Below are 25,737 nucleotides of genomic sequence, written 5' to 3' on the forward strand. Positions count from 1 at the left end.
GTATGTATGCGGTGTGACCACAGATGAAGTAGGAGTGACGGGAAGCTCTAAATGTGGACTTGCCTTTATCACTGAATTCTATTACAGTGGTACATTTACTATGGCCCATGTGTATTGAACCATTCTTTCTTACACATAATTCGCCTCTAACTGGAAATACTGACATAGCGGGCAAGATTGGTGTAGCTTCGGATTCAACATTCAGGATCATGAGGTTAAGTGTAAAGTTACCTAATCCATATACTTCATTTTCTAGATCAGTCCCTGTTCTTTTGGGAAGTCCCTCCTTGTTAGGGTAGCAGACTTTAAGTAAAACTAGGTTCAGGTTTCCCCATACCCAGTTGTCTTGATAAACTACTGAATTTGAATCTAGGGAATTAATCAAACTAAACCATGCTCCACAGGAGCCATTGTGTGTGAATGGATACGGAAAGAGGGGCAGAACTCCCCTGTGTTTCTGATAGGGAGGGAGTCGGCCACATATCCAACAATTTGTAGCATTGCTGGTCTGATGAGAATGATGTAACATACTAATGAATGTATTGTTGCGCAGCGCAAATCTATAGGACAACTCATGTGGAGGTAATTCGCTAAAAGAATGTTCGGCTGTAACATTGTAAGCACGCTTGAAAATAGGGTAATACATGTGTAATAATATACTGGCAGTAATAATCAGAAGACTTAGAGAAAACATAATTAATAATGTCACTATGCAGTGACTACGAAGTGATTTACAGTACGCATGTTTCTTGAGCTGTTTCTGTCTATTTCTCTCTCTATTTCGGTCTAGAGGATACATGTCAGAGACAAATTCAACCGATTCACCTTGAAGAGGACTTAAACAATCAAATTGTCTGACTTGCTAGACCTTAGTTTCAGTTTACAATTCTCCTTTTCTGGCTTATCAACCAGGGGGAGTTTTGAGTCAGTCTGTGAGGAAATGCAGGGCTGAAAGTTCAAGTCAGATGGTAGTCCATGAAATTTTTTTATATGGCTCGAGTGCAACCACCCTTTGCGTCCCTCAATCTTCACAGCTGTCCTTGTGGTCAATAAGACGAGCTTGGGCGACTGCCAGCGAGGCTCCAGCGGATTCCTTCTGTCGAAGTTCCTTACAAGCACAAAGTCCCCCGGAACCACGTCATGGGGCTTCACCTCAGTGTTATCGGGGAAGGCTGCAGCTACCTGTGAACGACAAGATTGTAGTGCAGACATCAAGGAAGCCAGGTAATCTGTCAACATATTACAATCAACATCAGTGATTTTACGAGGTATAGGCGTCCCCCACATATTTGGTGGTCTACCGAAGATCACCTCATACGGGGATAGCCCTGTTCGAGAGTGTGCTACCATTCTCATGTAAAAGAGCGCAACTGGTAAAGCTACTATCCAGTCGACACCTTTTTCTCTACATACTTTGGACAGTCTAATTTTCAGAGTTTGATTATGTCGCTCCACGAGACCTGCTGCCTCGGGATGTCGGACACAGTGGAATTTCCATTGGTAGCCTAACAGAAGTGAAACATGTTTCATTAGCTCGGATGAGAATGGCTGGCCATTATCTGAGTACACGACACGGGGCAAACCATACCGTGGGAAGAATTCTCGAACTAACTGTTTGGCAGTAGTCGGGGCAGTGTAATCTGAGACGGGATACGCCTCTGTCCACCGGGAAAGAGTGCATACAACTACGAGGACATATTTGAATCCTCGACATCGTTCCATCTGGATATAATCCATCTGGAGGACTTCAAAAGGGTGATCGGGAGGTTGAAATCCACCCTGTTCTACAGGTATGCCTTTTCCTGGATTGAACTGACAACAAATCATGCAGGTACGTACTTTCTGTTTAGCTGCTGCTCGCAAGTGTTTATTGAACCAAATGTGTTGAATACTGTCTAGCATAGCTTTCTCTCCTAGGTGCGCTGGACTATGTATTGTGTTAACGATGACTTGAACCATGGAGTCAGGAAGAAACCATATAGATTTTCCCTTCGTCATCCATCCTTGATCCGTTTGGATCCCTCCTAATTCAGTCCATCTCTTTATTTCTTCTGGTGTAGCATGTGTCTGTATGTCAATTACATCAAGGGCGGGATCCTTAACTGTCATGCAGTGTGTTGGTGTCGGAACTATTGTCTTTGTCGTGTCAGTTGTATGGGTCTGATTCTGAGCAGTCTGTTTAGCTGTTCTGTCAGCTAGGTCGTTACCCTGAGAAATAATGTCAGTCACTTTCGTATGGGCCTTGCACTTCATAATCGATATTGCAGTAGGCAGATGTATTGCATCTAACAGAGCTTGAATAAGGGGACCGTGCTGGATGTGGGCACCGTGAGAAGTTAAATAACCTCTCTCTCGCCAAAGCACGCCGAAGTCATGGACGACTCCGAATGCATAACGTGAATCTGTGTATATGTTGACTTTCTTATTTTTGGCTTGAATACAGGCTTGTGTCAGAGCGATGAGCTCTGCTGCTTGAGCTGACAAGGTATCGATACAATTTGTTTCAATAACTTCAGTGTCTGTTGTGACTGCATAAGCGGCCACTAACTCTCCTGTATTTGTTCTCATGCATGAACCATCTACATACAATGTCAGATCTGGATCTGATAATGGAATATCTGTCAAGTCTTGTCTGGGTTTCGTCGTAATAGTAATGACTTCAATACAATCATGTGCCAATGGGTCTGTTCCACTTAATGGCAAAAGTGTGGCAGGATTTAATGTACTACAACGTCTGATTTCTATGTGTGGCTGGAACAATGTCAATTCATAACCCGTCAGTCTTGCTATAGTCAAGTGTTGTGTTTGGGTCCGGTTCAAGAGAACCTCTACTGCGTGTGGTACTTGTACTGTCAATTGATGTCCTAGCACTATGGCATCGCTTTGTCTGATTGCTAAAGCTGTTGCTGCGACTGATTTCAGGCACGCAGGAAGAGCCTGAGCTACGGGATCTAATGTACTAGAAAAATAAGCACACGGCTTGTATGATCCTGCTTGGTCCTGCGTGAGTACTGACAAAGCAGTACCTTCACGTTCTGTGACAAAGAGTGTAAAACGTTTGCTGTAACATGGTGTTGCTAAAACAGGTGCTTGGCATAAAGCTTTCTTTAAGCTTTCAAAAGCTTGTGTATGTTCCTGAGTCCAAGGGAGAACAGTCGATGTCGCTGCCTCCTGTGTTGTCAACTGAATGAGTGGTTTTGCTAGAAATGCATATTGAGGGATCCACTGCCTACAGTACGAAGTGAGGCCTATGAATGCCCGCACCTCCTTTTGTGTCTTGGGTGGCGGCATGTTAACGATTAACTGGATACGGTCGGGTGTAAGCTGTCTTCCCCCCTTGGACAGCAAGTGCCCAAGGTACACAACTTGCTGGACACAGAATTGCAGCTTCGAAGGGGACACTTTGTGCCCCTTGTCGGCTAAGAAATGTAAAACCGTCAGTGATGCTTTTTCACATTCAGGTTCGCTTCGGGCGGTGATCAGCAGATCATCGACATATTGAAGCAGGGCAGTGTTAGCTGGCATGTGGATACTGTCCAGTTCTCTTTTCAGTGCTTGGCTATAGATGCTGGGGCTTTCTGTGAATCCTTGAGGTGCGCGTGTGAATTTAAAACTTCGTCCATTTAAACTGAATCCGAACAAATATTGGCTTTCCGTATCGATTGGGACGCTGAAGAAGGCGTTCTTGAGGTCAATTACAGTAAAGAACGTTGCCTCTGAATCAATAGCTGTCAGTAAGGAAGAGATATCTGGGACCACGGGGTATTGTGGTACAATGCATTTATTTAATTCTCGCAGATCAATAACTAATCGATATACTGGGGGTGCTTTTGGATCAGTTCGTTTAAGAATCGGAATAATCGGGGAATTACATACATTGGAGTCAGTTTCTACAGTCACTCCTTGTGCAATGAGCTCGTCAATGATTTGCAGTAAAGCCACTACAGCATCGGGCGGTAACTTGTATTGTCGTATTCGTGGTAGTACCACTCCTGTTTTGAGTGTGACTCGATATGGTGTAATGTGCATACAACCTACATCAGTGGGGCCTTGCGCCCATAAATGTGCAGGTAGATTCTGTAACCTGTGATCCATGTCTCTAGACACGTAGTGACCTTTAAAGTCACGCAAAAATAGTCGTACTCCGTCCGGAGAACAACATATTATAGCTCCTAGAGCCTTCAATGTTTTTATACCTAACAAGTTTTCTGGGCATGATTTCGTAAGCAATAGATCTGTAGTCCGTGTTAATGGACCGACTGTGAATGCAAGTGGTTGCGATACTTCGTTAATAGTGGGCTTTCCTGAAAAACCAAGGGAAATATTTTGTGAGCCTGAGAGGGGTACCCCTGGGACTTCGCTATGACTGATAGTTGTTCTGCTTGCCCCTGTATCAAGTAGGAACCTTCTGTCTTTCCCTAATACTTGACTCTGCACATAAGGACCCTCTTGATCTACAGGAACCTCAATAAGGGGTAAGCCAACTTCCCTCTCTAGGCTATTTCATGTGTAGCGCTGATACTCTGGATAGTCGTTTTGTGCATACTGGTACATCTGTTGTGTCGTGTTTTGTGTTGCAGCAATAGGCTGTGGCTGTTGTTGTGGTTGTTGTTGTGGTCGTGGTGCGGTCTGTTGTGGAACTGGCATAGGTTGCGCATGCTGAGGGACTTGTTGTTGGATCTGATCCTGTCTAGGCGGACGTGGTCTCTCCTTCGTTATACCCGTAGAGATATTATGTTTCAGAACTGCGCAATCGTGTATATAATGGCCTGGCTGTTTACAATAGTTGCATGTCCCTCTAACAGGACCCGCTGAATCATTGGACTGCGTCGTACCCTTTTTATGACCGTCAGCTGGAACTGACTGCGCAACAAGCATTTTCATTTTCGTGTCTTTCATACGGCTTTGTTCATGTTCTTGTTCTTCTCTAATTCTATTGTGATGATATTGTAACATTTGTAACATCTGTGACGGTGTGTTACCTTGCCAAGTACTCTCGAATTTCAGTACTCCATTCTTAACTTGGGGCAGGGAATTTTCAACTAATTTTGTCACAAACAGATGTGGATACGACTCACTACTTGCTTTTATGCCACTATTAATACCAAAACATTTTTCAAATCGGGAATAGAAATCACTAGTGTCTTCATCTTGTTTTTGTTTACAGGCTGAAATTGCACCCCAGTCTTCCTTTTTCGTAGTCAATAAACGTGGTAGTGCCTGCACTAATAATCCTGGTAATGCTGTAGTCTTTTCCCCAAGCCCTGAACCTGCAGCTCGGGCCTTTTCTTCGTTTTCTAATGCTGTCCAATCTATCTTTTGGTCTCCCACCTCCCATTCCTTTTCTTTGAGTTTCTCGTAAATACCGGCAGGTAATAAGACTTTTAATATTTTCATAATGTCAGGGTATGTATACTCTCCCATGAGTAACATGTCTTTTATCTCACGGTGGAAACCTGCTGGGTCTTTGTCATGGCTAGGTACTACTTTCTTCATTTCTAATAATTCAATTTTAGTTATGGGCGTGTACACAAACACGCGTTTAAAAGTATTGTCATCACCTCTGACTGGGTGCACTTCGCGTAAGGGATTCTGTCTGTCTATGTGATACGTTTTTCTTTCCTTGGGGGGAACTGAAACATGTTCTGGGCATACGAAGACAATGTACTGGTGTCGATATTCTAGAATTTCTTTAATTAAATCAGTACCTGAACCTCTCCATTTATTCGTGAGTAATTCTATCAGTATATCAGGTAGGGGACCAGGATCGGAGTGTTGGCTTCTATATAATATAAGGAGGTGTTGTATCATGTATATACCAGCTAAACGCTGTTCGTCTGGGGTAAGATTCAAAAACGTGTGTGCTAGCGCATCATCACTGTATTTTTCAGAACTGTCAGCCCATTGTACTGCTGACCTGGCTAATTCTTGTTCATCTATAGAATCGAGCATGTGATACCCCCTTCGGTCTCGAAGTAATTTATCAGCAGCCTGGAATAGGTGTTCAGGGGACCTTGCATTTAACATAGGGGCTTGAAAATGTCTGTTGCATTCTGGACGTATCGGACGTATTGGATCATTAAAGTATCTGGTATTGTTACAAGGTCTTCCCCTACCTACATAAGCTATCGTTTCTAATTGTCCTGTGGGCATTTCTGATTCTTCCTCCTCCTCTCCATCTGATTCAGTTTTGTCTGCCTCCAATCTGGCTTTATGTATTCGTTCTACTTCTTTGCGGATCTTTCGGCACATAGCTACTATACACGTCTGTTTATCATGTTTTCCCTCCGATATATTCTGACCCCATCTGGTAAGTACTTGCATTTCATCCTGATCTACCCCAGGCCTATCTCTGTCTCTGATCAAGCAGTTTATGAAGAAGCGTAACAGTAATCTCTGTATATCCACTTTCTGGTAATCCATGGCTTCGTCAATACTTTCAGGGCCTTGCCCTGTTTGGACAAAGCGATATATATTGTCCAGATGATTAACCATTCCTGGTAGTGTCGTTAAATATATTGAAGCTCGTCGTATACGTAGTGATGATAGCAGCATTCTGTCATTTTTACCGGGCACTGGATCATATCTACAATCCACAAGATGTTCCTTAAACATGTCGGACGTTGCTATTTGGGGTGTACGTTGGTTTGCTAAATCTCTAAGAGACGATTTACTTCGTGACGGTGGCGTGGCAAAAATTGCTGTCGCACCTCCTGTCGCACCTTCTGAGGTGCTAGGCACGAAAGGATTTGTGGGATGTAAGGTAGAAACTGTGGATGCAGGAAAAGCGGTGGAAACAGATGGACCTATTGGAATGTGCGGAGGAGTTTGTTGTCGCGGAGTTGGGGGCGGATGATCTCGGGGTAGAGCACCATCGACAGGTGGCGTGTGTGGTGGAACATTAACATATTCGGGAGCCACATTGTCTAAATAGGAGGAAAGGAAAATATCTTTTGCGGTCTTGGGATGTGCTTTAATCGGGAGTAATGGGGGTGGCAAATCTTTAGGTATTTCCGGGGTGGCCTTAGGTAAACCTTCGGCCAAAAGAGGATACATACCATTCATAAGAGTATTTCGTTGTCTGTCTACTTGTTCTGTTTTTACTCGGATACCTTCCTTAATTAATATATTTTCTCGGGCTTTATTTGAGTTCTCCCTACTTTTCTCTTCTTTTCTGAGTTCTTTCTCTGTGCTTCTATGCGATTCTTTACGCCATAGTTCAATGGCATCTTTCTGTGACTGTCTGGCTTTCTTTTTCCATAATTCTTCTTCTACTCTCATGATGCAATCTGCATCCCATGTCCCAGCTACGGGCCACCTCTGACTTTCTGCTAGATCCTTGGTGTAGTCCACCCATAAGTCAAGATATAATAAGGCATCTAGGCCATGTTTATGATACATAAAATACCCTGGAGTGTCCCTCGGTGGAATGGGAACAGCTTCTTCGAGTACTCCTTTTCTAGTTTTGATCTGTCTTAATTTTGAAAAGAACGGCATCTTTAAACCTTGCTACTTGATTCTTTACTCAAACTGGACTTGAACACAGTTAATACGATAAACACAATAATGAACACTCATTCATACCATAATTTTTAAACACGGTAAAACATTTAACATTTAACATTTAACATTTAACGAACAATTATAATTAGAAGAAAACTAGTTACTGACATAATACTAATACTAGATAATACTGGATTATATACAAAACATACTAGATATACTGCTAAACAGTACAGATACACTGCTAAAACAGTGCAGACCGGATCTGTGTACTCAAACCCGTCATGACCGGCACAAATTAATGTGCACGTCTAAATGCCTCCCCAGCAACGGTACTCACCGGGTAGCACGGAACGGAAGGCCTCGGAACTGAACTGAACTGGACCGGACTGGACTCGACTCGACTCGACTCGGAACTTCGGAACCTGGTGGGCCTCTGTATACCTCGGATCTTGCTCTCTCAGCTAGGCTCTGGTCGGGATACTTCGCACTTCTCACCGCCTCGTCTGGGTGTTGATCGCAGCCTCAGTCACCCCCGCTTGGCCGGAGGGAGATACAGGAAATCCTGCGGGTACTCGTTTTTTGTCCGTCCAGCTGTGGCAGGAGACCGGGCCTGCAACGCACCTCCGGCGCGTGAGATGAGAAAGTGTCCCTATTCGGGCGCCAATTTATGTGGTAAATATTTAAATTACCTGTACTATTTTTTATGCGGTAAAGTCTAGTAAGAATAACTCAGTCAAAATAAGAGGCAGAATCCGTGGTATTAGAGGTTCTGAAAAGGACTTTATTCCTTACAAAGGAATTATGGTTCGAACCAGGCAATTGTATTCCATCACCACGAAGGTTCAGGAAGGGATAGGCAATATATTATTGACAAGTAATGATATATATATGAAAAGCATTACATTAAGACAGATGCAGGAGGCGTAACAACTGATAATACAGATAAGAATACACATACGTAATGAAAATAGGCGTAATAATAGGCGTATACTAGAAACGTCATTTAAAATGATGTCACAAGTGGGTGGATCCATAAGAGAATCCTGCAGTGTCAGCAGAAATATTTGGCAGAGATGCGCGCGCAGCCGCATGACGTGTGATTGACGTGCAACTAGAGGGTGAAGGGGAATTGACATTTAGCTCTACATGTGGAGACAGAAGTCTGGGGGGTCAGGTCAACCTAATCCCAAATCGTATCTAATATCTTTGTTTAAGGAACTGTTTTATCCAAAAGGAAAGGTCTCTCGGACGGAATCTATTCTATACTGACTGTTAGTGCATGTACAAGCGTCTATGTGTCTACATGAGATGTGAGGGGGCAGGAATCTTCCATGGTAACAAGGGCTATGAATTACTTGCATAAAGACAGCGAGGCCGGGCCCTTTGCTCGGTAGCTGGAAGGATGTTTACCTAAACTACTAGACAGGAATGCATTGGATGAGGAGCGGAGCAGATAACTTGAAGGCTGAATACAGTTTTTGGCAGGCAACAGGCCGCGTCAGGCACCGTTAGCCGCGCCGGGAGTAGGACAAAGTTCATGGATACGGATGCAGGTCCAGGCTAGAGCATTCCAGAGGCAGAAGCAGGAAAAGGCTTGATGGCAGAATTCAGGGCCTACTCGCCTGAACTGTAAAACGTGAAAAGTGAACCATATAAAGTCGGTGGCCAATCATACTTAGGAATGGAATATTCGACCCATTCATGGCGGATCTGAAAGAGGACATGTTGACGTTGGACGCACATGTATTTGCGTCTTCATAGCTGGAACTGGAGGGAACATACATGTACTTGTAACATGTACATGGAGCCGTTGGGGTCTAAGATAGGGGACATAACTGATCATAAAAATTCATATTTCCTCACATGGACAGTGGTATGTCAGGGGCGTATGGCACTGCAATGCCTGCTCGCTTTAGGCTCCGCCTCCAGCACTGCCTCGCCGTTTTAAGGTCCTCTGGGAGAGCGCCCACACGGACGGGGAGGTCCAGTACGATTTGAGAAAGCAGTCCCAGCGCTGGAGCCCCCTCTCTCCTCCCCACCCCCACCCACCCATGATAATGTAACCTCCCGACACTGAGACTGACTGTGCTACTCCTGTCTCACCTAACCTAACCGTGCTGCTACTACCTACACCGACTACCTCCTCATCTATAAATCTGTGTCTGTGTAGCAATCGAAATGAGGACATATCCCAATGTCTCGACCTGCTCCTTTGCGTCTCTTGTAATGATCGCCGCTAGCAGCTGTTTGTAACTTTGTATCTCTTGTAATGAAACCTGTTTTATTGTAATGCACTCTAACACCTTTGGGTAATGTCGGCGCTATTTAGAAAGGCATAAATAAATACATTGCTAATCCTTCCCTGCTTCTGCTCTCTCTTCCTCGTTTCTAACCCTCTTTTTCCTGTCCCTCTAAACCACTCATTTCTTCCTCCTCTCCCTCAGCACACTCCCCTCTTCTCAGCCATCCCTTCCCTCTCTTTTTCATTCCTTGCACTCAGTCCCCCCACCCTCTCAATCATTTCTCTGCTGCCTCTGCTCACCCCTTCCCTCTTTAATTTCTCCTACTCTTTCCTCCTCTCTCCCTCATCCTTTGTCACTCCCCTCCCTCCTCCTCTTCTCTTGACCCCCCCCCCCAACGCCCCCACTGCAGCTGGTGTGTTGCCCACTGAGTTATCCTACAAGAAGTGGATGATCTGGTCCAGAGGATATGTCTGCTGGTCCAGCCCCTCCTCCTCCAGACACCCCTTCCCTCCTCAACCTCCCCCCTCAGCCTCCCCTCCCCTCTCAGACACCCCCTCCCTCCTCAACCTCCCCCTCGGGTACCCCTTCCTTCCTCAACCTCCTCTCTCCCCCCTCGGTCACCCCTTCCCTCCTCAACCTCCCTCTTCCCCCTTGGGCAGCCCTTCCCTCCTCAACCTCCCCATCCCCCCTCGGACACCCCTTCCCTCATCAACCTCCCTCTGCCCCCTTGGGCGCCCCTTCCCTCCACACCCCTCTACTCAGAGATATTTCCCAGGCAAAGCCACACTTCAGTACTCTGCTGCCTTTAGACTGTACCTGCTGCTTTGCACCCACCTGCGCACACACACCCAAAACACAGCCTGGCCAAAACAGCCCTCAGTGAGGCATACACATCCTGACACCTAAGAACACACAACCATCACACAAGAACACACACTGACACACCCATGCACACACAACACTCACGCATGTACACACCAAAACACATCTTGGCACTCATAAGTGCATGCACCCACACACACACTCACACACAAAGGAGGACATACCTATATTTATACACACCACACTCAAATATATCCAACACATCCTGACAACTAAACACACACAAACACATCTTGGAACACCACAGCAACCTCTATCATAAAATCCCACACAAACACACACAGGGATACTAATACACCGAACCACCAACAAAAACACACATCACACCATACTGAGAAAAACTGATACTCCTAAACACTCTCTCAAACACAGCCAAAACATACTGAGACGCCTAAACACACACGACATAATGATACACCTAAACACACCCCAAAAATACTGAGACACCTAAACATGTTCATGCAGACATAGACTGATACACCTAAACATAAACCCAAACACATAGTGATGTACACACACACACACATACAACTGACATGCCTGAAAACACACACAGACATGCTGATACATCTAAACACCCAGCCAAACACACCCCAAAAACATACTGAGAAACCTAAACAAACGCACACAGCATGATGATACATCTAAAAACACACCCCAAAACACTCCAAAACATACTGAGACATCTAAACACACGTACACAGCATAATGATACACCTAAAAACACTCCCAAACACATGCTGACACATCTAAACACACACACACACACACATACATACTGAGACACCTAAACACCCACCCAAACACACCCCAAAACATACAGGGACGCCTAAACACATGTGTGCGCACACACATACTGATACACCTAAACATACACCCAAGCACACCCCAAAGCACTCGGAGATGCCTAAACACATGTGTACACACACACATACACATACTGATACACCTAAACATACACCCAAATACACCCCAAAGCACTCGGATATGCTTAAACACATGTATACATACACACTCACACACACACTGATACACCTAAAAATACACCCAAACACACCCCAAAGCACTCGGAGATGCCTAAACACATGTGTACAGACACACACACACACACACACTAATACACCTAAACATATACCCAAACACACCCCAAAGCACTCAGAGATGCCTAAAAGCATGTCTACACACACACACACTGATACACCTAAACATACACCCAAACACACCCCAAAGCACTTGGAGATGCCTAAACACATGTGTACACACACACACACACACTGATAAACCTAAACATACACCCAAACACACCCTAAAGCACTCAGAGATGCCTAAACACATGTGTACACACACACATATACCGATACACCTAAACACCCACCCAAACACACCACAAAACACTCGGAGATGCCTAAACACATGTGCGCACACACTCATAAATACACATACTGATACACCTAAACACAGCCCAAAACGCTCGGAGATGCCTAAACACATGTGTATACACACTCATACACACATACTGATATACTTAAACACCCATCCATACACACCCCAAAACACTTGGAGATACCTAAACACATACACACACATCCTAAACAAACACCCGCCACACTTTTCCAAACACATTCTAACACCCCTAACCCCACAGATATACTGAAACACCTAAACACCCATGCAAACACATCTCAAAACATGCTGATACACCTGAACATATGCACGCACACACTCAGGCATACTGATACACCTAAACACACACTCAAACATGTAGTGATACACACAAATATATTACTGACATTCCTGAAAACACAAACACATGTTCACCATTCTGTTTTGACCAATTTCCCTCCACTCCCTCCTCTTATGCCAGGCTTTGCATACCCAGCTATATATTGTCCAACTCAGAATATCAGCCCCTGAGAAGCCAGGAGCATTCATAGCACCCCCTTACCTCAATGTGCCAGCGCTCCCTCATTGCGGTCCGCAGGGCGAGGAAGGACCCTGGCAGACATGGCAGGCAGAAGTGCTCCCCAAAGTCACGGGAGACCCGGCACATCAGGATGCAGGGTACGAAAGTGCCACATAGACCTAGAAAGAGAGAGGGTGTTAGGACAATGCACCAAAGTAGCTTCCTGTACTAGTCTTCCAGACGTCCTTCCATTCTACCCAACCCACTTACAGATGGAGGGGGGACTCACCAAACATGCTACAGCTTCACTGTGCCCCCTCTCTCTTGTGGCATTTCCAGTAGGCACCAGACTAGTTTGTCTTGGAGGCCTCAAGAGGTTTGATCTGCATCAAACCAAGGGCTCAGTAGCCCCAGGGGTAAATCCACAATCTTGGTGCAGTCCAGTGCTCAGCGAGGTAGATCAGTGGGCTGAGTCAATACTGTTGTATCTGTACCGAGCTACCAAAACCCGCTCCCAAGTAGAACAGGCATAGCCAATAGGTCTCGGCTTTGGGACCTTATAAGTGTTTAGTTATCCAGCACTATATCCTTGGTGCAACAACATCAAGTGTTGCATGGGTAAACACTTATAAGGTCCAGTTGGGGTGGTGTTTTTATTATATAAACAGCCTCTGTGCTACATTTGGCAGTGGAGCACTTCTGCCAGGATTGTCCGGGAATGCGGTGCAGTGTGCCTGCGATGCCATCCTTCTGACCTCTATCCTGAAAAAGACGGTAGCCTGCTCTACATCAGACCAGCTTCCTGGCACATCGTACCCAGGTATGGTGGGTTAGGCTATCCCAAATAGTAACGTTATGATGGTTGAATTGTTTATCTTTTTCACCATCCTAGTAATGCTGGTTTCATCTGCCTTATAATTGCAGCTCACGCTTTCTATACAAGAATGCGATTGTTTCCAAAAATGTGTGAAAAGACATATTCGTATGTTTCTTGTGTTTTACCTTGGGCATGCAAAAGTAAACAATGAAAGGTTAGATCTGTTTCCATGATTTCCTTGGAGAATAAGAGCGGTCATGTTTGAGGTTGCTGATACCATCTGGTATGCTGGTATGGGTTTGGGGTTCAGATGGGGTTCTGTGAGCTAGCTAGAAATTGAGCCAACATCTTCTGATGATCTGTGTGAACTGAGTCCCCATGTTCCAAAGTTTATGTTGTCCAGATACACAGTTCAACTTAATTTGTAGGAGCCGTATAACAGTAGGTCATTATATTAATATGGTTGGACATCAGATTTGGACTCCCTGTAATAGGAGGCCATCACAGGGATAGCGGCCTGCTGGGGTCAGCAGACCACCATGTCTGTTATTGTTTTTTTAGTAAGACCAACTTTTTTTTTCTTTCCGGCAGCTCATTTTGCTTATTGGAAATGGGATTTGTGGGACACCCCCGCGCCGCACGGCCACCAGCTGCTGCGTGTGCCCCAGTGCCTGCCTTCTGCCTCAGCGCCGGCCTCGCTGCCGCCTTGAGCGCTCCCCTTTGGTTTTCGCCGGTTTCTGACCGAAATTTGTGCTCGTTTTCTTTGTATGCAGTATGATCGTTTGTTAACTGTTTTGCCTCCGTTTTGACCTGCATTGTTGCCTGTATTTTTTGTACCGTTTCTTCTTCGTGTTTTGCCCTCCATTTGTGCATTTGTGCTTGTCTCCTTCCTGTTTGCCCGCCTACCTCGCCGCCCTCCGCTCTCCCTCCCCGCTCCCGCTTCCCGCCACTGCCATTAGCCCCGCCCCTTTTCTCTTCTGTTCCCTCCCCGCTCCCGCCTCCCAGCTGCTCCGCCCACCCGCGCACTTGGCCTTTAAATGGCGACCGTGCGACGCAGGTGAGTGTGACCCACTTGTGGGACACCCCCGCGCCGCACGGCCACCAGCTGCTGCGTGTGCCCCAGTGCCTGCCTTCTGCCTCAGCGCCGGCCTCGCTGCCGCCTTGAGCGCTCCCCTTTGGTTTTCGCCGGTTTCTGACCGAAATTTGTGCTCGTTTTCTTTGTATGCAGTATGATCGTTTGTTAACTGTTTTGCCTCCGTTTTGACCTGCATTGTTGCCTGTATTTTTTGTACCGTTTCTTCTTCGTGTTTTGCCCTCCATTTGTGCATTTGTGCTTGTCTCCTTCCTGTTTGCCCGCCTACCTCGCCGCCCTCCGCTCTCCCTCCCCGCTCCCGCTTCCCGCCACCGCCATTAGCCCCGCCCCTTTTCTCTTCTGTTCCCTCCCCGCTCCCGCCTCCCAGCTGCTCCGCCCACCCGCGCACTTCGCCTTTAAATGGCGACCGTGCGAACGCGCAGCGGTCACGCGCAGCGGGCGCGCCGATTGTGCGCTGAAGGCGCGCCAAAGGTAAGCCCGTCCGCGACCGGATCGCGTCCAGCGCCAGGACCCCTGGCCCCCGAAGACCCCGACCGACCCGCCTGACGTACTCCGCCGCCACCCTCACCGCACTCAACACCGGCCGACTCCCAGAATGCCATCAAGCCACTCCACGACGTACCCACGGACCTTTCAGCTGCCACGCCTGCAAGTTCTCCTGCATCCGGACCAGCCTCGCACCAGCACCCGCCAAGTCGAACACCAGCAGCACCCACCTCAAGTGCATCCTGCTCAACACCCGCTCCGTCCACAGACACGCCATCGAACTCTGGAACCTTCTAGACGCCACAGCCCCTGACGTTGCCTTCCTCACGGAGACCTGGATGAACGCCTCTTCAGCTCCCGACATCGCCATCGCTATCCCAGAGGGCTACAAGATCGTCCGGAGGGACCAAAACGCCAACCAGATGGGAGGAGGCATCGCCATCATCCACAGGAACACCATCCGTCTCACGACCAGCACCGACAACACCCTGACCAGCGCCGAACACCTGCATTTCCAGATCCACACCAACCCGAACACCACCCTCAGAGGCACCCTGATCTACCGACCCCCTGGACCACGCACACAATTCAGCGAGGACATCGCCGACTTCGTCAGCCCGCATGCCCTCCCCTCCGCTGACTACATCCTCCTGGGAGACCTCAACTTCCATCTAGAGAACAACAACGACCGCAACACCAGCACCCTGCTCGACAACCTCGCCAACCTGGGACTCAAGCAACTGGTGTCCACCCCCACCCACCTCGCCGGACACACACTCGACGCAGTCTTCTCTTCCAGCACAGACATCGACTTCAGCCACGCCACAGAGCTTCAATGGACGGACCACAGCTGCGTCCACTTCACCTTCAAGAGAACGACGACCCACCAACACCAGCAACAGGCCGCCCACAGAAGCTGGAACAAGATCACAGCAGACCAGCTCGCCACCTCCCTGAGCCAGCACCCTCCTGCCAGCTCAGCGAACCCCAGCCAGGCCGCCGACAACCTCACGAAGTGGATCAGCAACTGCGCGGACGAACTCGCCCCACTGAGGACCCCGCCTAGCAGACCCGGCAGCAAGAAGGCTCCATGGTTCACCGACAAACTCAAGAGCTCCAAGAAGAACTGCCGAGCCCTCGAGAAAGTCTGGAGAAAGGAACCGACACCGGACAACAGGACCTCCTTCAAACTTGCCACCCGGAAACACCACCAGCTGATCCGCGCCGCCAAGAAAACAGCATTCAAGGACCGGTTGGACAACAACGCACACAACTGCAAGGAACTCTTCAACATCGTGAAAGAGCTTTCCAACCCCAGCGCAGGAAACAACGACATCACCCCATCGCAAGACCTCTGCAACTCCCTCGCTTCATACTTCCACAACAAGATCGCGGACATACACAACAGCTTCTACAACCAACCAACGCACACCATGACCGAACAACCACCCCCCACCACCACCCTCCACGCCTGGACCCCGATCAGCACCGAAGACACCATCCGCACGATGAACTCCATCCACTCCGGATCACCGACCGACCCCTGCCCTCACCACGTCTTCAACAAGGCCGACGCTGTCATCGCACCCCACCTGCGAGACATCATCAACACATCCTTCGACACCACCATCTTCCCTGAGAGCTGGAAACACGCCGAACTCAGCGCTCTACTCAAGAAACCAACAGCGGACCCCACCGACCTCAAGAACTACCGCCCCATCTCGCTCCTCCCGTTTCCAGCCAAAGTCATCGAGAAGACCGTCAACAAGCAGATGGCCGCCTTCCTCGAGACGAACGGATCCCTCGACCCCTCACAGTCCGGCTTCCGAGCCAATCACAGCACCGAGACCGCCCTCATCGCCGCCACCGATGACATCCGAGCCCTGATGGACAATGGAGAAACAGCGGCCCTCATCCTCCTAGACCTCTCCGCGGCATTCGACACGGTCTGCCACCGCACCCTAGTACGGCGCCTCAGCAACATCGGAATCCAGGACAAGGCGCTGGAATGGATCATCTCCTTCCTCGACGGAAGAACACAGAGAGTCCGCCTACCACCGTACAAGTCAGAGGCCTCCGAAGTCATCTGCGGCGTCCCTCAAGGATCATCTCTGAGCCCCACCCTCTTCAACGTCTACATGAGCCCCCTCGCGGCCATCGTACGCAAACACAACCTCAGCATAATCTCCTACGCCGACGACACCCAGCTGATCCTCTCCCTGACCAACGACCCCACCGCCGCCAGAGCCAACCTGCACGAAGGGATGAAAGAGGTAGCCGAGTGGATGACGACCAGTCGCCTGAAACTGAACTCGGACAAGACGGAGGTCCTCATCCTGGGCCCCTCACCCTCCGCCTGGGACGACTCCTGGTGGCCTCCCGCCCTGGGCTCCGCACCCAAACGGACAGACCATGCACGCAACCTGGGCTTCATCCTGGACTCCTCCCTCTCCATGACCAGGCAAGTCAACAACGTCTCCTCGGCGTGCTTCAACATCCTACGCATGCTACGGAAGATCTTCTGGTGGATCCCCACCGAGACCAGGAAAACCGTCACCCAGGCCCTCGTCACCAGCCGACTGGACTACGGCAACGCCCTCTACGCCGGTACCACCGCCAAGCTCCAGAAGAGACTCCAGCGGATCCAGAACGCCTCAGCCAGACTCATCCTCGACATCCCACGAACCAGCCACATCTCCGGACATCTGAGAGACCTTCACTGGCTCCCCGTCAACAAAAGAATCACCTTCCGCCTCCTCACCCACGCACACAAAGCCCTACACGACCAAGGCCCGAGCTACCTCAACAGCCGAGTCAACTTCTACGCTCCCAAACGCCACCTCCGATCAGCCAACCACGCCCTCGCCGCCGTCCCCCGCATCTGAAGAGCGACTACAGGAGGAAGGTCCTTCTCCTACCTGGCCGCCAAGACCTGGAACTCCCTCCCGACCGACCTGCGTCTGACCCAAGACCACCTCTCCTTCAGGAAGAAGCTGAAGACCTGGCTGTTCGAGCAGTAGCGGCACCCCCCCCCCAGCGCCTTGAGACCCTACGGGTATGTAGCGCACTTTATAAGTGTAATTGATTGATTGATTGATTGGATTGCATTGAAAATTAAAAGTTTGTTTGTTTTTTACATTCACCTTTGCGAATGGATTAACACCTCCTTTAATGTCTCTGTAAAATTTCAATGTTTTGCCAACGGGTTTTGGCCACAAAACGTTGCTATATTAGGCAGAGATTGGTATTTGGAAGGGACGCTCCAGCATGTCTTTTCCAGATACAAAATCAGTATCCATTCAGAATCCCATTTCAGGAGTCTGAAAAACTCTTCCAATTACTAAAATAGGATTAGTAAATAGGAAAAAGCTTTGTAACAGTTGCATACGCCAAATCATAGCGTTTGCGAGCGTTAAAATGTTTAGTGCATCTGGCCCTAAGATCCCAACCAAACTAGAAAACAGAAACAGCGATTCCTCATTGGCAGTTGGTTGGTGTTGTGTATAGCAGGGGTTCTGAGATGGTGGGAAAGACAATTCTTAAGAACAGAGGTGTGCCTGTGTGTATGCCTGAGTAAAGATGTGCCAGTGTGTGCACGTCATGTGTGTACGGGGTGTGATTCTGCCTGTGTGTGTTCCTGAATGCATGTGTCTGTATGTGTACATGTGCACTGTGTGAAATACTCACGGATACTAATATATGTGCCTGAGTGCATGTGCGCACGTGTGTTATGTGTGTTGCAATATGTGATACTGCATGATGCACATGTGTGTGTGACTGAGTTGATGTGTGCCTGTGTGTGTTGTTTGTGTGAACTGTGTAATGCTCACAGATGCCTGTGTGTGTATGTCTGAGTGCACATGTGTCTGTGAATGTGTGTGCAGTATGTGATGGTCATAAATGTGTGTGTGAGTGTGCAAGCACTTGTGTTTGTCATATGTGTTGCAATGTTTAATTATCCTAGGTGACCCTGTGCCCAGATGTGCAGTGTGTGATACTCACAAATGCCCATGCATGTGGAAGACGACACATGCACTTGTGTGTGATATGTGCAGTGTGTGATACTCCCGGATTCCCATGTGTATGTGCCTGAGTGTGTTGTGTGTATTAATCAGCAGATGTCTGTATGTGCACTGTTTGATACTTATAGATGCCCATGGGTGTGCTGAAGTGCACATGTGCCTGTGTGCATTATGTGTGTGCAGTCTGTGATGCTCACCGATGTGTGTGTGTGTGTGTGTGTGTGTGTGTGTGTGTGCGTGTGTGTGTGTGTGTGTGTGTGTGTGTGAGTGCATGTTGTTCGTGTGAAGTGTGTAATACTCACAAATGCCCATGTCCTCAAAACAGCCCGTCATCTCCGAGTTCCAGTGGCTCTTCTGTGAGCTGAAGCCCATGCTCTGAGGCTGGCTGTTGATTGGATGACTCATGTCAGATTCTGAAAAAAGACACAAGAATAACACAAACGTTTTAACTGTAACTTCTCTGTCACAATGGACATATTGTCTCAAAGGAAAGCAGGTCTGGGCGCAATGTGTGTAGCTTCCTTTGCAGATTTATGTAAAATGCCAAACAAGTATGCAAAATGGCAGTCTGACATTTCACAATATTTTTGTGCATGAAGTGCATCTACAATTTTAATGTGAGGACATATTTTGTGCCCGAAAATAACACAAAATCACGTGTGACGTGAATCACAGCTACTTGTGTTCTGGTTGTTCACACTGTTCCTGTGCTCCTCCAATGTGTTTTTTTACTCAAACAGCATCTCAATTATGTGACATACATTGCAATCTCAGACAATGCATGTAACAAGTGTAACATAAAACGCAGGAAATGAGGCAAATTTAAGGTGGTTTATGGCAGATTAAACATTTCTGTGCATGGGTCTAGAGGATAGACAAGAATTGTATCTCAATGCACATGCATACAACCAGTTAGAACCAACCTTAAGTAGCACACAGAAGCACACAAATCCACCCAAGAAGTCCACCTCACACTACACCTCCAAAGAGGAGAGGCGCCCCACGTGCACACACACAAACAGACAACAGAAACACAACACTCAAGTTAACTCTCCAGCTCCATTCACTCCTCAAACACATTCACTTCCCTGTTCCTACAATCGGCCACTCCTACCTTCGCTCCAAAGACTCCACGTCCAAAGACGCTAAGACGAATAACCCTATCAGACTCAAAGGGGCTCACAGCTAAAGGCCAGAATATAAAATGTCTCTTTGTAATGCACACTCCACCCTATTAGGCATCTTGGCACAGAATAACAGTTATTTCATGTTTTTAAGCTCAGAAATATTTATTAATTTAAAGTATAATACACAGTGAACGCGGTACAAAAAACAATACCGTAACAGTAAGGGGTGAAATATTAGAGCAATTACTTGGGAAAAATATGAACGTCAACTTATATCAATATAGTGAACCACATCAATCATAAATTAGAAACAGAGGAATGAAATCAAGGAAGGGCCACAATAAGAGCTAACTTTCTGTAAGTCTTGCTCTGCCAAGTGGTGCCAATGCAGTTCAGGGCGCTTGAAAGTGAGTTTAAAGTGCTGCATCTGCTAGAACCTGCGCTTCAACATCTCTGCGCTGACTGGACGCTGACAAATCACCTGCTGCAACATCGGGGTTGGCTGCATCATCGCCGCTGCAAAGTCTAGACCCGGTGTACTGCAGTCCGCACTGCCGCAGTGCCTCTGGAATCACCGCTTCAGGCATCAAAGCATCGCCACCAGCGCGTGGAGAAGTTCAGCACATCATCTCCAGCGTGGTTTAACACGGCACCTTGTCCTCGTGTCCCGGATTTGGCGTTTCACCCATTGAAAGAAGCCCCGCTACTACTGCATTTCGTTCTGCAACAAGGATTAGGATACTTTGCTCAGAAGGCCTTGGGTGGGTCTTTTAATCGGCCAGCGCTCCGTTCAAACCCCAATGTGCTATTTGGTTCTAATAATTGTTTTTCACTTTGGGGCCGATTCCGATGTCGGATGGACTCAGGTCCGTCTGACATTGGTCAGGATCCGTAACCGACCGACCTGCTGTCGTTGGTTACGGCCCTGGAAGTACTCGTATACTTCACAATGGATGCATGTATTCCGAGCGTAAGGCAGGCTTGCATTGTGACAAGCAGGGGTGCCGTTCATCCCTGCACCCTGTGGCCGGCACCCCAAGGTGCCTGCCACCGGGTGCAGGGATCCACAGAGGGGCACCATGGGTGCCCCCAGGCCGCCATTCGGTAGCCTCGCAACCATGGGGGCCCTACTGGGGCCCCCAAAGACAGTTTCCGATTGCCTTTTCGTGCCGGAAAGACCGGCATGAAAAGGCAGTGAAAAACTGCCATCGTACTCCCTCGGTCGTAAAGAGGTGGCCGGGGGAGTACTGAGGGATTTACGGTCGGGGGACGGGCTCTCCGAGCCTGTCGTCAGCCATCCAGAAATCCGAGTCGGATTCCTTTCCGACCGAACCCATCGGAATGGCTCGGTCTGAAAGGAATCCGGCCGACACGTTCCAATTCGGTCGGAAGTGCTCCGACCATCGTTCGGAGCCCTTCCGGCCGAAATTGGAATCGGCCCCTTAGTCTTTAAAAAGTACAGGTAATCTTTTAGTGTGTACCTCACTTACCTTGATTAGGCATGTGGTTCCTGCTTAGCCAGGGTGCATACCTCTGCCAATCAGAAACCCGATTTCTAACAGATATCCACACCTCTATCACCACCATACCATTTCCTGATGCCTAGAAACACACTAAAGTCAGGCCACTACTCAAACAAACCTCCACCGACCCCAGCAAACTCAAAAACTACCATCCAGTCTCCCTGCTTCCATTCCCAGTGAAGGTACTAGAAAAGATCATCAACAAGTAACTCATGACACACCTGGACCAGAACTAGCTACTCGACGCCTCCCAATCCGGCTTCTACAGCACTGATACCACCCTGATATCCGAAGCCTCCTTGACCGATAAGAAACAGCAACTCTCATCCTCCTGACCTCTCGGCAGCCTTCAATACTGTAGCCCACCACATCCTGAGGAAAAGACTCCACCACATTGGAATCCAAGAGGGGATGTGCTCAGATGGACTACCTCCTTCCTCACCGGAAGAACTCAGAGTATCCACTGCCCACCTTTCAACTCCAAACCCAGGGAGATCGCCTGTGGGGTCCCCCAGGGCTCATTCCTCAGGCCCCCGCTCTGCACTGCATATATAACCCTGCTGGCCAACATTGTCAGATCCCACGGTCTCAACGTAATTTCCTACGCACAACCCAACCAGCTCCCCGACGACCCCACCACCACCAGAACCAACTGCCAATGATGCATGACAACCACCACTGACTGGATGAAGAACAACTGCCTGCAGCAGAACACAGACATGACGGAAGTACTGAACTTCAGCAGCAACACATGGAAAGACTCCTGGTGGCCCTCAGACCTAGGACCTGCACCCACTCTCTCCGACCATACCAGAAACCTCAGAATCATCGACAACAAACTCACCATGAAATCACAGATCAATAATGTCTCCTTCACCTGATTCATCACTCTGCGCATGCTACGTAAAATCTTCAAATGCCTACCCCTACACATGAGATGCACCGTGACACAGGCCCTCATCACCAGCTGACTGGACTATGGTAATGTCCTCTATGTAGGACTCGCTGCACACCTCCTACAGACACTTTGGACCATACAGAATGCTGCAGACAGACTCATCCTCTGCCTTCCCCAACGAACCCACATCACACCCAACCTCAGGCAACTCCTCTGGCTCGCCATGCAGAAGAGGTGCCAATCAAGCAGCTGACCCATGCACACAAGGCTCTACACAACCAAGGACACGCCTACATTAACCACCACCTGAACTTCTACCAACCATCGAGAAGACTATGCTCTGCCTCCCTTTCACTTGCTCATACTCCCGCATCTACTAATGCAGAAGTGGAGAAAGCTCCTTCTCCCACATTGTAGCAAAGACCTGGACAGCCTCTCCACATGCCTCCGGGCCTTCACCTCACTTCTGAAATTCTGAATGTTCCTCAAGACCTGGCTGTTCGAATAAGCCTCTGGGACCAGCAAGCTCCTGGATACCCTATCAGGTGATTAGCTGCACTTTAAAAATCCTCCTTGATTGATTGGGTCAGGTGGCCATCTTGGTTGGTGGTGGTTAGGTTAGCAGCAAGTTCTCTGAGGTTGGGTTGGTGTGCGAATTTGCTTAGATGTTTGTGATTTGCTGTGGAAGAGGTTGGTTAGATTGTTGCAGAGTTGTTGGGAGGCAGCAATGTTGCTGACTGTGGCTAAAGACGAGGTGAAATCCTTGATGATCGAGAAGATCTCCTTGCAGCTGTGAAGCTTCCTTCGATTTGGTCCTCTAGTGCTTTTTTCTTGGTGTCTCTAATTTGCTGGTGATAGCATCTAAGTGCAGCCTTGTAGGTAGTTCTGTTGATGGTGTGGTGGCTGATTCTCCATTTCCTTTCTAGCTGTGTACAGTGTCATTTGGTGGCTCGGAGGTCTTCAGTGCACCAGCTGACCTGCTTGTATGATCTACTATGCTTGTTGGGTTTGATAAGCGCGAGGAATTTGGTGCAGTTATTGATACAGTTGCTGGAAATTGATAATATCCTTGTCAAGGTTGTCTGTGGGGTTAGGTTGATCCGTGCTGAGGGAGCGGAGCCGGTCTCCTTCTATGATTTTGCCCCAGCTGTGACTTGGAATACTGAACCTGGTAGGGGTATTGGCTTGAGGTGTATTGATTTGGAAGGAGATGATAGAATGGTTGTTCCATATGAGTGGTGTGGTGGAGTTGTCTTTGATGCTGTCGCTTGGGGTGAAGATTGGGTCCAGTGTGTATTATGCTGTGTTTGTTGGTTCTGGGATGAGCAGGGCCTGTTGCTCAAGCTTTCAAGGAGTGCTGTGGAGAAGGGGTTGTTTTTGTCTTCCAGTTGAAACTTTAGGTCACCGAGGAGAATGTAGGATCTGTAGTCGATGGTTAGTGGAGCAGCAAAGTTGGTGATGAGGTTGGTTGAGATGGCCTGTAGTATAGGTGGTCAGTAGGCAAGGGCCCTATTTAGGGTGAAGTTTTCTGAGATTTGAAGCTTGAAGTGTATGTGTTCCATGAATGGGGTGGTGTTCTCTGTGAATGTTGTGCATTTGATGGATTCCTTGTATATAGGGAGTCCTCCTCCTTCTGTCTTGTGAAGGTGCTCCTGTCGAGAAATCTTGTAACCCACTGCGATTGCAGTGGTGATGTCAAGAGCTAATGAGGGGTTGAACCACGTCTCTGTGATAAAGAGGATATCAGGTGCCCGTATTGCTGTTGTGTGTTTGCCAAGTGATCGTGTGTTGAGAAGCATGCATGAGAGTGGGTGTTGACGTGCATGTTTGCTGCGTGTGTGATGAAAGTTGGGGGCGTAGGCGTTTTGGTGCTTGTGTAGCATATGTTGGGAGGGGGTGTTGAGGGCATTGCTAGTATTTGCGTGGGGGTGCGAGTGTGGCTGCTGGAGAACCAGCAGTGGTGAAAGTGAAAACTCCTACCGTGGTATGAGACTCTACATTGTAGCAGTTGGGAGAAAATCATCCGTGATCTAGCAGCCTAATGAGTGCTGCAAAGTATCGCTGGGCGTTAATCGAACCAGAAGTCCTGGTGCTGGGCGCAGTCAAGCTGTTAGTCTGTGTTGCAGCTGCCATTAAGTAGTTCCTGGGAGGGTGGAGTAGTGCATGGTGCCATGATGTAATTTGCTGTGCCGATGAGTGATGGGAAATAAAGTCCTTTTGCTTGACTTCTTTTTTTACAGGTGATTTTGTCAGGAACATCAGTAATGTCCCTTCCTGTCCAGGTGGATGTTGGGAAATTCAATGATGTCACTTCCTGTGTAGGTAGATAATGGGTTATTCAGTGATGTCCCTTCCTGTGCTATTCCAGCGAATCACTGACATAATATCGAAGTCACACATTCCAAAGACAAAAATATCAATGTCAAAATATCGATAGTCAAAGTATCGACATGCTATCTTTAAAATGTAAACAATAAAAATATTGGGGGGGAAATATAGATGTTCAAAATATAATTTTTTCTTATATTTAACCCCTTCAGCACGGCGCGGATTTCCGCGCCATGCTGAAGGTTCTGAGCGCGGGCGGGGCCATGACGGAGAGGTTCCGTCATGCGCACAGCGCAACCGACGCTCATGACGGAACCGCTCCGTCATGAGCGTCGAAGGGGTTAAAAAATGTTAAAACAATGATATTATAAACTTAACTAAAAATAAATTACTTAGATATAATATACATTTAAAAAATATAATAAACACATTTAATTAAAAAAAAAATTAAACGTACATATATAAAATGCAATATATAAATGTATATTTACTTTAAAAAAATTAATAAACTAATAACTTTAATTTATTTTAAAATAGTATAAATATATAAAAATGAACTATAATATATATATCTATATATATATTAATATACTTGATTTTTTAGATTTTTTAGATGTTCCCTTACTATTTGCATTTTCTTCTCTTATACTATTTTACGTCATTTTAGTATTTATACTACTTTTCTTATCCAGCTATGTTCTTATCCTGATCAATTTTACTCCATGTGTGTCGTTTTAACTGGTTTTATCTTTTGATTTTATCGGTTTTTAGACTGATGCTGGTGGGGTGCTTTTGATTATGTTATCCTCATAGCTGGTGATCTTTATGGTCCTGATGTTATTCCACTATTGTCTCCAAAACTTTTTTGCCTAAGATTTATTGCAGGTATTTGTCCAGTTTCTTATGTCT

At 47.5% G+C, this 25,737-nt stretch overlaps 1 protein-coding gene across 3 annotated transcripts in view; it reads right to left on the bottom strand.

Moving 5' to 3' along the window:
* LOC146808758 (cornifelin homolog) overlaps nucleotides 1-25,737 on the bottom strand; it is a 120,901-nt gene that overhangs the window by 36,090 nt on the left and 59,074 nt on the right. For all 3 annotated transcript variants that reach the window (XM_085615572.1, XM_085615574.1, XM_085615573.1), the window contains 2 exons: nucleotides 19,255-19,365; nucleotides 12,577-12,713 (listed from right to left, as the gene is read on the bottom strand). In XM_085615572.1, the coding sequence (XP_085471698.1) occupies nucleotides 12,577-12,713; nucleotides 19,255-19,365 (248 nt within the window). The remainder of the gene's footprint in view (nucleotides 1-12,576; nucleotides 12,714-19,254; nucleotides 19,366-25,737) is intronic.

Source organism: Triturus cristatus, chromosome 7 (genome assembly GCF_964204655.1).
Source record: "Triturus cristatus chromosome 7, aTriCri1.1, whole genome shotgun sequence".
Lineage (NCBI taxonomy): Eukaryota > Metazoa > Chordata > Amphibia > Caudata > Salamandridae > Triturus > Triturus cristatus.